This window comes from Somniosus microcephalus, chromosome 10 (genome assembly GCF_052327205.1).
Source record: "Somniosus microcephalus isolate GS21.2 chromosome 10, FLI_Smic_1.0, whole genome shotgun sequence".
Lineage (NCBI taxonomy): Eukaryota > Metazoa > Chordata > Chondrichthyes > Squaliformes > Somniosidae > Somniosus > Somniosus microcephalus.
In genome coordinates, this window is record NC_140996.1 from 170898204 (window position 1) to 170914701 (window position 16498).

General features: G+C 44.6%; 1 protein-coding gene across 1 annotated transcript in view; it reads left to right on the plus strand.

Moving 5' to 3' along the window:
* Positions 1–3531: 3531 nt before the first annotated feature.
* The window catches only part of ift88 (intraflagellar transport 88 homolog), a 180338-nt gene continuing 167371 nt past the window's right edge, over positions 3532–16498 (plus strand). The window contains 3 exon segments of the mRNA XM_085999163.1: positions 3532–3620; positions 4232–4294; positions 4987–5043. Coding sequence (XP_085855289.1) covers positions 3537–3620; positions 4232–4294; positions 4987–5043 — 204 coding nt within the window. The 5' untranslated portion in view covers positions 3532–3536.

A 16498-nucleotide genomic window follows, 5' to 3' on the forward strand; every position in this document is an offset into this window, starting at 1 on the left:
TTATCGGCCTTCAATCCCATCAATTTCCCTATCACCATTTCCCTACAAATACTGATTTCTTTCAGTTCCTCCCTCTCATTAGACCCTATGTTCCCCGACATTTCTGGGAGGTTATTTGTGTCCTCCTTTGTGAAGACAGAACCAAAGTATGTATTTATTTGGTCAGCCATTTCTTTGTTCCCCATTATAAATTCCCCTGATTCTGACTTCACTAATCTTTTTCTCTTCACATATCTATAGAAGCTTTTACAGTCAGTTTTTATGTTCCCTGCAAGCTTACTCTCATACTCTATTTTCCCCCTCTTAATTAATCCCTTTGTCCTCCTTTGCTGAATCCTAAACTGCTCCCAATCCTCAAGTTTGTTGCTTTTTCTGGCCAATTTATATGTCCTCTCCTTGGATCTTATTCTATCCCTAATTTCCCTTGTTAGCCACGGTTGAGTCACCTTTTTTGTTTTATTTTTATGCCAAACAGGGATGAGCAAATTCTGTAGTTCATCCATGCAATCTTTAAATGTTTGCCATTGCCTATCCACCATCAACCCGGGTGATGCGGACGTCCTTGCGGTCCCTCGCTCGGATGATGACGCACCCTTGTGCTCGCTGACCTAAATTGGTTCCTAGTTAAGCAACGCCTCAATTTAATAAATTGTCATCCTTGTTTTCAAACCCCACCAAGGCCTCACCTCTCTGTAATCTCCTCCAGCCCCACAACCCTCCAAGATATCTGTGCTCCTCTAATTCTGGCCTCTTGAGCATTGCGGAACACCTCCGTTCAGTCCGTAAGGGTGACCCCGAGCTTCCGGTCGCTTGTCATTTTAATTCACCGCTCCATTCCCACTCGGACCTCACCGTCCTTGGCCTCTTGTATTGTTCCACGGAAGCTCAACGTAAACTCGAGGAACAGCACCTCATCTTCCGATTAGGCAGTCTGCAGCCTTCCGGACTCAATATCGAGTTCAACAATTTCAGATCATAAGCTCGGCCCCCATTTCATTTTCTCTTGTAATTGTTCCACTCCTTTTCCCCCCCTCCTTTTCCTTTTGTTTCTCTCTCACACCTGGCAGCTATCTTTTGCCCTGCCAGTACACTTTACACCTAATCCCAGCCTATTACTATCTCGTCTAGCTTCTAATCTCTTTTACTTCTTTTGTTTCTTTTATTCTTTTGTCCGATCGCAGCCCTGCCTCCGATCTAGTTTCTTTTCTTTCCAGTTTTGAAGAAGGGTCCAACCCGAAACGTCAACTCAAATTTCTCTCCACGGATGTTGCCTGACCTGCTGAGTTTTTCCAGCATTTTCTGTTGTTATAACAACTTAGGGATTCTTCATCTTGTCATGAGATCCACTCTAGCATTTGTTCAAATCTCCCCATTCTCAATCCCCACTATTCTGCCCAGGACATATCCTTATGGGATTTGTGTATGGGAAATATCGCATACTTCCAGTACATCAGACTGAGGTTTCTCTGGGATTGCCTGCAGCACTTCCATAGAGGTGTAATTGCTGTCACTGCCTCTGGCCTTCAGCAGGCAATCAATTCGTTTACTCACCGGTCTCACAGCAACGGAGCGCACGCCAGCATCAGCACCCAATCACATCTGTCCTTCCATTCATGCGCCGAAGCCGACTCCTCACCTCGTCCAATCAGCTTGTTCGTTTTGCCGGTCGACTCACCGGCGCTTTGTATTGTGGGAAGGAAGCGAGCCGATTGTTGCTGGATTGCGGCCGTTTGACTGAGAACTTTTGAATTTGGCTTAATTTATTTGTTGTTTCTGTCGGAGGGCACGAGCGGTTTGAGAGGTATTTACAGTGAATAATTTACTATCATTCATTCTCGATTGCTTCAGTTTTACAAGCGAAGGTTCGCACTGCAAGTAAGGTGGCAGTAGGCAGTAAGGTTACCTATGAAATCTGTCTGTGCCTTCTAATGCATTATCCAAAGGACTGGTAAATATCACAGAACACCATTTAAAGAAAGAAAGACTTAACAAAATCAGATTATCTGGTTATTATTACATTGCTGTTTGTGGGAGCTTGCTGTGCGCAAATTGGTTGCCGCGTTTCCCACATTACAACAGTGACTCCACTCCAAAAGTACTTAATTGGCTGTAAAGTGCTTTGAGACGTCTGGTGGCCGTGAAAAGTGCTATATAAATGTAATCTTTCTTATATATTTATATAGCGCCTTTCACGACCTCAGGATGTCCCAAGACGCTTTACAGCCAAGGAAGTACTTTTGATGTGTAGTCACTGTTATAATGCAGGAAACAAGGCAGCCAATTTGCACATAGCAAGCTCCCACAAACAGCAATGTGATAATGACCAGATAATCTGTCTTTGTGATGTTGATTGAAGGATAAATATTGGCCAGGACATTGGGATAACTCCCTTGCTCTTCTTTGAAATAGTGCCATGGGATATTTTACATCCAGCTGAGAGAGTAGACTGGGCCTCAGTAACGTCTCATCTGAAAGATGGAACCTCTGACAGTGCAACACTCCCTCAGCAATGCATTGGAGTGTCAGCCTAGATTTTTGTGCTCAAATCTGGAGTAGGACTATGAACCCACGACGTTCTGACTCGGGCAAGAGTACTAATGACTGAGCCACGGCTGACATTTAATAACAATGAAATTGGACTTGGTCACCACAAATCTCAGTGGCCCCGATGTCATGCTCTACATGGAATAACCCCTATTATAAAACAGCATATCCTTTGATTCACCATAAGTCATAGGAGATCTACTGGTTATATATTTAAATGTCTTGCTCATAACAAACATTTCCTGTAAATATCACACTTGCTTCATGTCACATTTTGCCGATAGCACCCCAAAAACAGTCTGTTTTCCAACGTACCATTAGCAACAACACAGAAGGTGTGCTAAATATATATATATATAAAAATAAATGAATTCTGGCACACTTCAGTATTTGAATTGGTACCAGATTAAAAAGATTGTATATTTTAATAGCGTAGTTAAGGGTATATAGGAAGTGTATAATTGCAACCCGTTACTTCATTGTACAAACTGAAAAGGAGTATCTTGGCCTTACATGTACTGTAATCCCCAAAACTGAATGTGACTGATGTTATTAAGTTGAAAAGTTGAAGTAAATTATGCTGTGTTGCATAGAACAGTTTGTATTGTGCTATTGTAATTTCAAAATTAAGTTATTTTGTTTTGTGAGGAAGAAGACTCATCCTTGTCTGCTATAAAAATAGTAAGCAATAACATATTGTACAGAAAAGTATATCTTTGTTCAACATTTGATACCTTCAGGGTGAGCCGAGTGTTAAATGGGTCCTTTTAGTTTATGTAGGATGACTTAAGAGGCAATTGGATATCATGGATGATAATCCATTATTTCTACAGTTTGCAATGCAAAAATCTTAGGTACTATGAGACTAGCCTATAATCAGAAGCGGGACAGACATTCCTATTAATTTCACTGAAAAACTTAGTTTGCAAGAACAAACTCCAATGTGATACGTCAGATTTACCCTAGTTGTGTTTTTTGCACAGAGTGAAATAATGGAGCATGTGCACTTGACCGCGCTAGATGAAGAGGATCTGTACTCTGGATATAATGACTACAACCCAACTTATGATACAGAGGTATGGTTACTTGAGAATGGGTGCTTTCATGAGTAATTTTATTAACACAAGTTTATATAATATTTATGTTAGATCTGTGTGGGATAAACCTGTGTTTTGATTTGTTGTAGATAAAATGTCTGATTCTGTGATTGAAGTACATTTTCTAGAATACTGCTCCAATACTGTAAAAACAATTCAAGGGCAATGTAAATATAGTCAAAATGTAGCATACCATTTTTTAATAAACATTGTCAGATCACAAAGAAGGTATTTGTCATGTGTATACATAATTATCTGTGCTTTTAATAAATATTGGATAAGCATTGTTTGTAAATATTTGGATGACAAGCTCAAAGAATGTTCAAATATGAAGACATTTCTATCATCCTTTCCAAAACTTTTACTGCAATAATTTTTATCACTAATAATCAAGCAGATACTTACAATAATTAGTATTTCATTTTTTTCTAAAGTGAATATTAAAAGAAAAAAGAGCTGCTTAAAAATATAATACAGAACAACACAAAATCATTGCATGCACAATTAGAGTTCTGTAAGAAATAACCAGGTAAGACTGTCCCTGTGTTTTAAAAACTACATATTATATAACCTTTTTATGTTGTATGTAGGAACTAGGGAATGATGCGGCTTTTCAGCAAGCTTTGAGGACTAGCCATGGAAGAAGACCACCGGTAAGTGAATTACAAGAATAATTGTATTTAGATAGAGTTAATGAAGTTCTTTGACAAAGTACAAACTCCTGCCCCTACCGTGGATTCTTTGGCCAGGCTTAACTGTGTCCAAGGAGACAGCGAGCCTCTAAGTTTCTGCTGGTGAAACAATGAATTGGCTTACATCAGGGCTGCAGGAACAGCTTGCAAATTTCTCCCCTTCACTTATTGCAGTGCCGTGCTTTAGAATTTCCTCACTTGACAAAGGCTGAGTTCAGGAACTCAGTAGTGCAGTTTATCACTGGTACGAACCTGTATTCCACCGCTCTGTGGCACCTATGTGAGTCAGCACACCACATCACTATGTCACCATGAGCTCATTCAGTGTTTTATATGGACTATAGGTAAGTGAGCTATTTGAAACAAAGTCATGGTATATCTCTTTATAAAGGAGATCTAAGGATAACTGATAATAATTTAGACAGGTTAAAAAGAAATACTTGCATTTGTATGTTGCCTATCATATTGTTGAAACAGCTTCGTACTTAACATATCTGCATTGTTCAGATATGGGTTTGTGCAAATCAGCATTTACTGTTCCTTTACAAAAGTTAATGGGATTTGGAAAAAGACTGATCTCTTACCAACGTGAAACATGTGAATCACCTTTGAAGCTTAAGGTTACCAAATGTGTTTTAACAATTATTTTGTAGATCACTGCAAAAATACCAAGTACTGCAGCAGGTGCACGTTCCTTCGGGAGTATGGCGGTATGTACACTATATCAAGCTATACTGTGGAGTAGTTTATAATCACTGAAAATAATTTGATTAGTGATCTAGCGGCTATTGTTTTAAAATTACTGAGAGCTGTATACCTTGTGTGAAGTGCACTTTATCTACAGTATAAGAACATAAGAAATAGGAGCAGGAGTAGGCCATTCGGCCCCTTGAGCCTGCTCCGCCATTCAATAAGATCATGGCTGATCTTCTACCTCAACTCCACTTTCCTGCACTATCCCCATATCCCTTGATTCCCTTAGCATCCAAAAATCTATCGATCTCTGTCTTGAATATGCTCAATGACTGAGCCTCCACAGCCCTCTAGGGTAGAGAATTCCAAAGATTCACCACCCTCTGAGTGAAGAAATCTCTCCTCATCTCAGTCCTAAATGACCAACCCCTTATTCTGAGACTGCAACCCCTGGTTCTAGACTCCCCAGCCAGGGGAAACATCCTCCCTGCATTTACCCTGTCAAGTCCTGTAAGAATTTTGTATGTTTCAATGAGATCACCTCTCATTCTTCTAAACGCTAGAGAATATAGGCCTAGTCTACTCAATCTCTCCTCGTAGGACAATCCCCCCATCCCAGGAATCAGTCTGGTGACCCTTCATTGAACTCCCTCTATGGCAAGTATATCCTTCCTTAGGTAAGGAGACCGAAACTGTACACAATACTCCAAGTGTGGTCTTACCAGGGCCCTATATAATTGTAGTAAGACGTCTTTACTCTTATACTCAAATCCTCTTGTAATAAAGGCCAACATACCATTTGCTTTCCTAATTGCTTGCTGTACCTGCATGTTAACTTTCAGTGATTCGTGTACAAGGACACCCAGGTCCCTCTGAACACCAACATTTCCCAATCTCTCACCATTTAAAAAATACTCTGCTTTTCTATTTTTCCTACCAAAGTGGATAACTTCACATTTCACCACATTGTATTACATGTTCTTGCCCACTCACTTAACCTGTCTATATCCCCTTGAAGCCTCTTTGCATCCTCCTCACAACTTATATTCCCACCTAGCTTTGTATCATCAGCAAACTTGGATATATTACATTTGCTTCCTTCATCCAAATCATTTATATAGATTGTGAATAGCTGAGGCCCAAGCACTGATCCTTGCAGTACCCCACTAGTTACAGCCTGCCAACCCGAAAATGACCCGTTTATTCCTACTCTCTGTTTTCTGTCCGTTAACCAATCCTCAAACCAAGCTAGTATATTACCCCCTATCCCATGAGCCCTAATTTTGTTTAATAACCTCTTGTGTGGCACCTTATCAAATGCCTTCTGAAAATCCAAATACACCACATCCACTGGTTCCCCCTTATCTATTCGTCTGGTTACAACCTCAAAAAACTCTAACAGATTCGTCAAATATGATTTCCCTTTCATAAATCCGTGTTGACTCTGCCCAATCCTATTATTATTTTCCAAGTGCCCAGTTACCACGTCCTTAATGATAGATTCTAGCATTTTCCCTACTACTGATGTCAGGCTAACTGGTCTGTAGTTCCCCGTTTTCTCTCTCCCTCCTTTCTTAAATAGTGGTGTTACATTTGCTACCTTCCAATCCGCGGGATCTGTTCTAGAATCTATGGAATTTTAGAAGATGACAACCAATGCATCCACTATCTCTATAGCCACCTCTTTTAAAACCCTAGGATGTAGCCATCAGGTCCAGGGAATTTATCGGCTTTCAGTCCCATTAATTTCTCCAGTACTTTTTTTTACTAATACTAATTTCTTTCAGTTCCTCATTCTTGCTAGACCCTTGGTTCTCCACTATTGTCGGGAGGATTTTTGTGTCTTCTTCCGTGAAGACAGACACAAAGTATTTGTTTAATTTCTCTCATTTCCTTATTCCCCATTATAATTTCTCATTTCTCAGCCTGTAAGGGACCTACGTTTACTTTTGCTAATCTTTTCCTTTTTACATATCTATAGAAACTTTTACAGTCTGTTTTTATGTCTCTCGCTAGTTTACTCTCATTCTATTTTCCCTATCTTTATCAATTTCTTGGTCCTCCTTTGCTGAATTCTAAAATACTCCCAATCCTCAGGCTTGCTACTCTTTTTGGCAACATTATAAGCCTCTTCCTTTAATCTAATACTATCTTTAATTTCTCTTGTTAGCCATGGTTGGACCATTTTTCCCGTGGTGTTTTTATTTCTTAAGGGAATGTATATTCATTGCGAATTTTGAATTATTTCTTTAAATGTTTGCCATTGCTTTTCTACTGTCAAAACTTTTAATCTAGTTTTCCAACCTACCTTAGCCAACTCACCTCTCATACCTACGTAGTTTGCTTTGTTCAGGTTTAGGACCCTAGTTTCAGACTTAACTAAATCACTCTCAAACTCAACATAAATTTCTATCATATTATGATCACTACTCCCCAGAGGCTCCTTTACTACAAGGTTATTAATTAACCCTGTCTCATTTCACAGTGCTAGGTCTAAAATAGCCAATTCCCTCGTAGGTTCCTTGACATACTGATCTAGAAAACTATCTTGAATGCATTCCATGAACTCTTCCTCTGCACTATTTCTGCAAATTTGGTTTGCCCAGTCTATATGAAAGTTAAAGTTCCCCATGATTACTGTATTACCCTTGTTACATGCATCTCTAATTTCCTGATTTATACTCTACCCGACACTACAACCACTGTTAGGGGGCCTATAGACTACTCCCACTAGTGTTTTCCGCCCCCTGTTGTTTAACATAGAAACATAGAAGATAGGAGCAGGAGTAGGCCAATCGGCCCCTCAAGCCTGCTCTGCCATTCAATGGAGATCATGGCTGATCATCCAAATTCAGTACCCTGTCCCTGCTTTCTCCCCATATGCCTTGATCACTTTAGCCTTAAGAAATATATCCAACTCCTTCTTGAATATATTTAATGAATTGGCCTCTACTGCCTTCTGTGGTAGAGAATTCCACAGGTTCACCACTCTCTGGGTGAAGAAATTCCTCATCTCTGTCCTAAATGGCTTACCCTTTATCCTTAGACTGTGACCCCTGGTTCTGGACTCCCTGACCATCGGGAACATCCTTCCTGCATCCAGTCTGTCTAGTCCTGTTAGAATTTTATAAGTTTCAATGAGATCCCCTCTCATTCTTCTAAACTCCAGCGAGTATAAGCCCAACCGACCCAATCTCTCCTCATACGCCATTCCTGCCATCCCAGGTATTAGCCTGGTGAATCTTCGCTGAACTCTTTCCATGGCAAGAACATTCTTCCTCAGATAAGGCGACCAAAACTGCACACAATACTCAAGATGTGGTCTCACCAAGGCCCTGTACAACTGCAGCAAGACATCCTTATTCCTGTACTCAAACCCTCTCGCTACGAAGGCCAAAATACCATTTGCCTTCTTAACCGCCTGCTGCACCTGCATGCTTACCTTCAGCGACTGGTGCACAAGGACACCCAGGTCTCGTTGCACTTCCCCTTCTCCCAATCTATTGCTGTTCAGATAATAATCTGCCTTCCTGTTTTTGCCACCAAAGTGGATAACCTCGCATTTATCCACATTATATTGCATCTGCCATGCTTCTGCCCAATCACCCAACCTGTCCAAATCATACTGGAGTTTCTCGGCATCCTCCTCACAGCACACACGCCCACTCAGCTTTCTTAGCTCCACCCAAACTGATTCTACATTTTGTATTTCCAAGCCAAGATCCTTTCTCGCTACTGTCTTTATTCCCTCCTTTATTATCAGGCCTACCATTCCACCTTTTCCATTCTGCCTGTCTCTTCTAAAAGTCAAATATCCTGGAATATTTAGTTCCCAACCTTGGTCACTCTGCAACCACATCTCTGTAATGACTAATAAATCAAACCCATTTATTTCTATCTGCGCTATTAATTCATCTATTTTGTTGCGAATGCTTCGTGCATTCAGATATAGTACCTTTTAACTTCAGCTTTTTTCTATTTTTCCCTTATGTCACTAATGCCCTATTACCTTTATTAAACTTTCTGTCCCTTCCTGACCCACTCTACTTATCTTTACGCAGATTATTACTCTGCTCCACAGCCTTCACATTTCTCTTACTGCTTTTGAATTTACCCATTCCTGAATCCTCCCACCCCCTCTTCATTAGTTTAAAGACAATCTACCGCCCTAGTTATTAGATTCGCCAGGATACTGGTCCCAGCCCAGTTTAAGTGGAGCTTGTCCCCACAGACAGATCTCTCTTTCCCCAATACTGGTACCAGTGCCCCATGAATTGAAACCTCTGCCTCCTACACCACTCTTTCAACAGCGCATTTAACCTTCTAATCTGTTTGTCCCTATGCCAATTTACACGTGGCTCAGGTAACAATCCAAAGATTATTACCTGTGAGGTTCTGCTTTTAATTTCGACCCTAGCTCCTCAAACTCTATCAGCAGAACCTCATTCCTAGTTCTACCTATGTCGTTGGTTCCTACATGGACCACGACAACTGGATCCTCCCCCTCCCACTCAAAGTTCTTCTCCAGCCGCGAGGAGACATTGTTTACCTTAGCACCAGGCAGGCAACGCAACCGTCGGAACACCTGGTCGCGGCTGCAGAGAACAATATCTATCCCCCTGACTATACTGTCCCCTACCTTCATTGGCCTTCATAGCGAGAGGGTTTGAGTACAGGAGAAAGGATGTCTTGCTGCAGTTGTACAGGGCCTTGGTGAGACCACACCTTGAGTATTGTGTGCAGTTTTGGTGGCCTTATCTGAGGAAGGATGTTCTTGCCATGGAGGGAGTGCAGCGATGCAGACTGATACCTGGGATGGCAGGAATGACGTATGAGGAGAGATTGGGTCAATTGGGCTTGTGTTCGCTAGAGTTTAGAAGAATGAGAGGCGATCTCATTGAAACTTATAAAATTCTAACAGGACTAGACAGACTAGATGCAGGAAGGATGTTCCCGATGGCGGGGGAGTCCAGAACCAGGGGTCACAGTCTAAAGATAAGGGGTAAGCCATTTAGGACTGAGATGAGGAATTTCTTCACCCAGAGAGTGGTGAACCTGTGGATTCCTCTACCACAGAAGGCAGTTGAGGCCAATTCATTAAATATATTCAAGAAGGAGTTAGATATATTTCTTAAGGCTACAGGGATCAAGGGATATGGGGAGAAAGCAGGGACAGGGTACTGAATTTGGATGATCACCCATGATCTCATTAAATGGTGGAACAGGCTCGAGGGGCCGAATGGCCTACTCCTGCTCCTATCTTCTATGTTTCTACCACTACCATATTCCTTTTCACTCCCCCCACTTGAATGGCCTCCTGCACCATGGTGCCATGGTCAGTTTGCTCATCCACCCTGCAGTCCTTGTTCTCATCCCCACAGGTAGCAAGTACCTCATACATGTTGGTCAAAGTCAAGGGCCGAGGCTCCTCCATCACTACATCCTGGGTCCCCGTACTTTCCTGACTCGCAATCACACCCTCTTGTCCCTGACCATTGACGAACTCTGAAGTACTACTTAACCTAAGGGGTGTGACTGCCTCCTGTAACAGAGGGGGGAAAATTCAGTTGTTTGCGCCTCCCGTTAGCACCTTAAGAGGGTGCTAATGGGTCGCAAAGCAACTAGCGCCTGGGCGCGCGATGTTTGCGCCGCTAGCGAAATTAACTAAACATTTTGCGGCGGCGCTAAACACTACCGCCACGATCTCCTGCGCCGGCAGATCGTGACATCAGTCGAGTGCGCAACGCCCAGGTAGCGCACCGGACCGGATATTGAGTGGCGCCCCCTGCCTTACCGCCTGCCGCTAGCAACGACAGGTTGAGGGGAGCGTTTTGCCGTCAGGAAGGGACTGGGGGAGCGCTATTTACAGGTGACCGTTTCCTGCCTTTTTTTGTTGGTGACATTTTTGCACCACACATTCTGTGAGAGAGAGAGAGAGAGAGACCTCTGGAGAGATTCAACACTGTGTGAAGGAGGTTTGGGTACTGAGCAGCAATTTGCAGGTTCATTTTGATATGCACTTCCTTGCTTCGCCAGCGCTCTGAGGTAGTGCCTCTCTCCTTGGACTTTGCGCCTTGAGACAGGTGTGAATCGCCTGATTTAGCGCTCCAATCACCTCCAGGGGTGATAAAAGCCAAGTTTACCGTCGGAGGCGATAATTAGCGCCAGGCGCTAAACTTCGCGCACGGCCGATAATGGCACCCCAAACGGGGCGAAACTGAATTTTTCCCCCAAAGTGTCCAGGTAACTCTTGCCCCTCTCTGATGCCCTGCAATGTCTGCACCTCGTACTCCAGCTCAACAACTCTGAGCCGAAGTTTCTCGAGCTGCAGACACTTGCTGCAGATGTGGTTGCTCGGGACCTCGCTGGTCTCCACAAACTCCCACATGCTGCAGTTATGGCGCTCTACCTGCCCTGCCATGTCTATCAAACCTTCTTTATTTATTTGATAAGTTAATTAATTATTTTTTAATCAATTATTTTAGTTTTATTACTTAATTGGTTTATTTAGTTTTGGTTACTAATTTAATAAATAAAGTTATAGCAATTTACAGTTTCTTAGCTAGCTTAGAGACTAAAAAAAACTAATACTCAGCAACCAATCACCGACCTGCTGTCCTGTGATGTTGCTCCTCGATTTTTTTTTGCTCTCTCTCTCTCCTCCCCTCTTTATTCCCCTGGCTCCGCTCCGTCCCCGAGCAGGTCCGCTCTCGCCGCTGCTCTCGGTGAATTTGGGCCTCTCTCTCCTCCCCTCTTTATTCCCCTGGCTCCGCTCCGTCCGCGACCAGGTCCACTCTCGCCGCTGCTCTCGGTGAATTTGGGCCTCTCTCTCCTCCGCTCTTTATTCCCCTGGCTCCGCTCCGTCCCTGAACAGGTCTGCTCTCACCGCTGCTCTCGGTGAATTTGGGCCTCTCTCTCCTCCCCTCTTTATTCCCCTGGCTCCGCTCCGTCCCCGAACAGGTCCGCTCTCGCCGCTGCTCTCGGTGAATTTGGGCCTCTCTCTCCTCCGCTCTTTATTCCCCTGGCTCCGCTCCGTCCCCGAGCAGGTCCGCTGTCGCCGCTGCTCTCGGTGAATTTGGGCCTCTCTCTCCTCCGCTCTTTATTCCCCTGGCTCCGCTCCGTCCGCGAGCAGGTCCGCTGTCGCCGCTGCTCTCGGTGAATTTGGGCCTCTCTCTCCTCCGCTCTTTATTCCCCTGGCTCCGCCCCGTCCGCGAGCAGGTCCGCTGTTGCCGCTGCTCTCGGTGAATTTGGGCCTCTCTCTCCTCCGCTCTTTATTCCCCTGGCTCCGCTCCGTCCGTGACCAGGTCCGCTCTCGCCGCTGCTCTCGGTGAATTTGGGCCTCTCTCTCCTCCACGCTTTATTCCCCTGGCTCCGCTCTGTCCGCGACCAGGTCCACTCTCGCCGCTGCACCATAAAATATTTTTGCAAAGTCTGTCTTAAACATTATTGTCTCCTTCACAACCCCTCACATTGCCCCACACCATGCACTATACCTCATCTAAGAGTGTATGTGAGTAACTTGCTCCCAAGCCTGTACTAATGCTACTGTAACCAGCTCTTCGGAGGTATGCAAGAATGGACTGAGGTGATTTGTCCTTCAATTTTTATTTCCTCCTGGCTTGTGCTTGACATCTTGCCATGACAGCATAGCTGAATTAGGGCTTCAGTGTGTGAGTAATGATTGATATGGACCTGGATCTTATCATTCAATGACTCATCAAGTTGAGTCTCCAGTGGACCTTGCCATCTTTACCTTTGGAGCATTTGTAGGTGGCTTTATGGGACTTGACTTTCAAAATAAAGCAATATAAAATGCAAAGACCAATGTCTTGTCAATCAGCCAATTAAATGGCAGCTAGTCAAGCTGCAGTACTGACTACATGGATTCAAATGGTGGGGGGGAGGGGGGTCTTATGTTCATTAATAAATAGACATTCTTATTATGAACACAGCTAGCTTTTGCTAGACACTTTTATTGAGCACATGTGGACTAGGTACAGTATCTGTAGAGGCATCCATCTTGACTGCTGCCTTGTGGATAGCCTAGTGCCTCATGGGTAATGTAGTCGTAATATACATACAGCTGGGTAGTGTAGTCTTATATACATACAGCTCTACACAGCTCTACGGCTCCACCTAGTGTCCACTATAGAATGACATGTTATTGATCATTACAGGGGGTGGTGGGGGTGGGTGGTGAGGGATAAGGGGCTGGGTGAGGAGGGTGTAACATTTGCATATTGATTTATCATTGGCCCGCAGGCATCTGTAAGGAATACCTATTATATTCACATGTGATCACATGCTGAGTTGTCATTGGCCTGCAGGCATCTGTAAGGACTGCTATTGTTTAGAAGACCCAGGGGTCCTGACTCCATCTTGTCCACACGGTGCTGTATTGATTGAGAAAGCTTACAGACCTGATGCTTCATTAAAGAGTTTAAACTGTAATACTCCATTGTCCTGCAATTTATTAGTTTTGTACAAAGTGTGCAAAACAAGACATGGTGTCAGAACAGGGATTTGAAATGGACATCGTTGGCGCTCCCTTACCTCGAATGAATTGGGAATCCTTGAACTTACATAGAGAATGGAGCAAGTTCAAGCAACACGTGGAATTGATGTTCTCGGGTCCACTGAAAAGTAAAGGGGAGGAAGAAAGATGCAGCTACCTACTCTTGTGGATCGGAGAAAAAGGGAGAGACATTTTTAACACATGGTCTCTCACCGCAGATGAAGCAAAGGTACTGAAAAGTTATTTTGACCGTTTTGAAGCATATGTGATGCCCAAGACAAATACGATACTCGCTAGGTACAAGTTTCAGGAGAAAGTACAAGGAGCTAGTGAGTCGTTTGAACAGTTTGTGACTGAGTTAAAACTGCTGGTAAAAGACTGTGTATATGCAGATAAAGATGACATGGTCAGAGACCGCATCGTGTTTGGAATACATTCAGCTAAAGTGAGAGAGAAACTTTTGAATGTTGGGTCCGGGCTAACGCTGGACAAAGCTATGGACATAGCTAGATCGCACGAGATAGCCCAAGCACAGTTGAAAACCATAACCGGCGCCACGAGCAGCTCGAGTGAACAGACAGTGTACACAGTTAATAGACACACACCAAAGAACACTGCCCAGAGAGCGTGTTTCAGAACAGAAAGAACAGCGAGAGTTCTAAAAATGGGCGACACAGACATAAAACGCATCAAAAACTGTGGATATTGTGGAAACAACTGGCATGGAGAAAAGGAGTACTGCCCTGCCAAAGGAAGGCAATGTACTAAATGTGGTAAACGGAACCACTTTGCTAAAGTTTGCAAGACTGTTTTCGGAAAGCAGTACACACAGTGAGTGACAGCCAAATGCCAGATAGAGTGCCAAACGCAGAGGAACTGTTTATTGATTCTGTGTCACAGAAAAAACAGATTTCAGGAACTGAGCAAGCCTATGCCGATATTGAGATAGGAAAACAGGGCAAAGAGCTTAAATTTAAACTAGACACTGGATCTCAGGTTAATGTAATTCCTCTGAGTGAGTATCACAGCTTGAAGGATGAGTGTGAGCTGCAGCCCACCTCACGCAGACTGACCGGCTATGGAGGTGAGCAGCTCATTTTAAAAGGCACATGCGTGATGAAATGCAAGTACAAAGAAAGCGACATGATGTTGAACTTTTACATGTTGACACTCAAGCACCTTGTGGTAAACCACTGTTATTGTATCCTACTGTTATCGTTATTGCATATTGTTACCTCCGGTTGGCGCTGTGTACCAATGCATGCCTCAGCTGGCTCCGCCCACATGACCAGGTATAAAGGTGGGTGTTTCAGCAACCCACTTCCTTCTTGGAACCAGTTGGCCACGAGAGGCATGCTCTGTTCTTTAGTTAATAAAAACCTCTTCATTACTTTCCTAATTCATCGCCTTTTATGGAGTAATTGATAAGCGTATCAATTTTATTAACTAAAAGTAAAATGTCGACACCTGAACAGCAACAACAGCAGGCGTTGCTGCGAGCCCTCAGACCAGCATGCCTGGACCTCGACCCTAAAGCAGCGGGTTCATTGACCAATTTCGAACACTGGCTGAGCTGCTTTGCATCCTTCCTAGAAGCCTCCGCCGTGACATCGGAGGAGAACAAACTAAAAGTTTTGACCGCCCAGGTGAGCCCTCAAGTATATACACTCATCCGGGACGCTACTACGTACACGGCAGCCCTCGAACTACTAAAAGGGCAATACACGCGCCCAGTGAACACGATTTACGCCAGACACCTCTTGGGATCCCGCAGGCAGCAACCGGGGGAATCGGTAGAGGCATTTTTACGGGCGTTACAGACACTCTGCAGGGACTGCGACTGTAAGGAGGTAACGGCTGCGGGGCACGCGGAGGGACTTACCTGTGATGCCTTCGTTAGGGGCCTCCAGTCCGACTACACCCGGCAGAGACTGCTCGAAAGCAAGGAGCTCGACCTGAAGACGGCCGTAGCCCTTGCGCTCTCGTTAGATGCGGCCCACCGAAACCTCGAAGCATACTCACGTAACGGCGCCGCGCCATGGCCATCGCGACCTTGGGACATGGGACCGCCGCCCCCGGTACCAACTGCTGCAGCGATGTCCCGAAATCAACCGGGACCGCCGCCCCCGGTACCAACTGCAGCGATGCCCCGTAACCAGGCCCAAAAATGCTATTTCTGTGGCCAGTTAAAACACCCTAGAGTGCGCTGCCCGGCTAAGACCGCTACCTGCTCGGGCTGCGGGAAGAAAGGCCATTACGCCAATGTCTGCAGGGGGAAACCCGCGAACGCCAGCAGCGCCGCGTGCGAACCGTGGGGGCAGCCATCTTATCCGCCATTTTGTGCACCTCCGGCCGCGTGGGGACCTGAATCATGGCCGCCGCCATTTTGTCCGCCGCATTCAACTGCCATTTTGTCTCCAGACTCGACCACCGTCTCGTCGGACGACCATATCGACTCACTAAGCCATACACTGGCCTCCGTTACGCTGGATCAAGCCCTGCCTCATCATCTGTCCAGGTCCATGATGGGCATCACGGTAAACGGCCGCGCCACCACTTGCCTATTTGACAGCGGGAGCACAGAGAGTTTTATTCACCCCGACACGGTACGTAGCCATAGAGTCATAGAGTTTTACAGCACAGAAAGAGGCCCTTCGGCCCATCGTGTCTGTGCCGCCCATCCATCCCTGTCCAGCCTAATCCCATTTTCCAGCATTTGGTCCATAGCCTTGTATGCAATGGCATTTCAAGTGCTCATCCAAATGCTTCTTGAATGTTGTGAGGGTTCCTGCCTCTACCACCCTTTCAGGCATTGAGTTCCACATTCCAACCACCCTCTGGGTGAAGAAGTTCCTCCTCAAATCCCCTCTAAATCCCCTGCCCCTTACCCTGAATCTATGCCCCCTTGTTATTGACCCCCCTACTAAGGGGAAAAGTTCCTCTTTATCTACCCTATC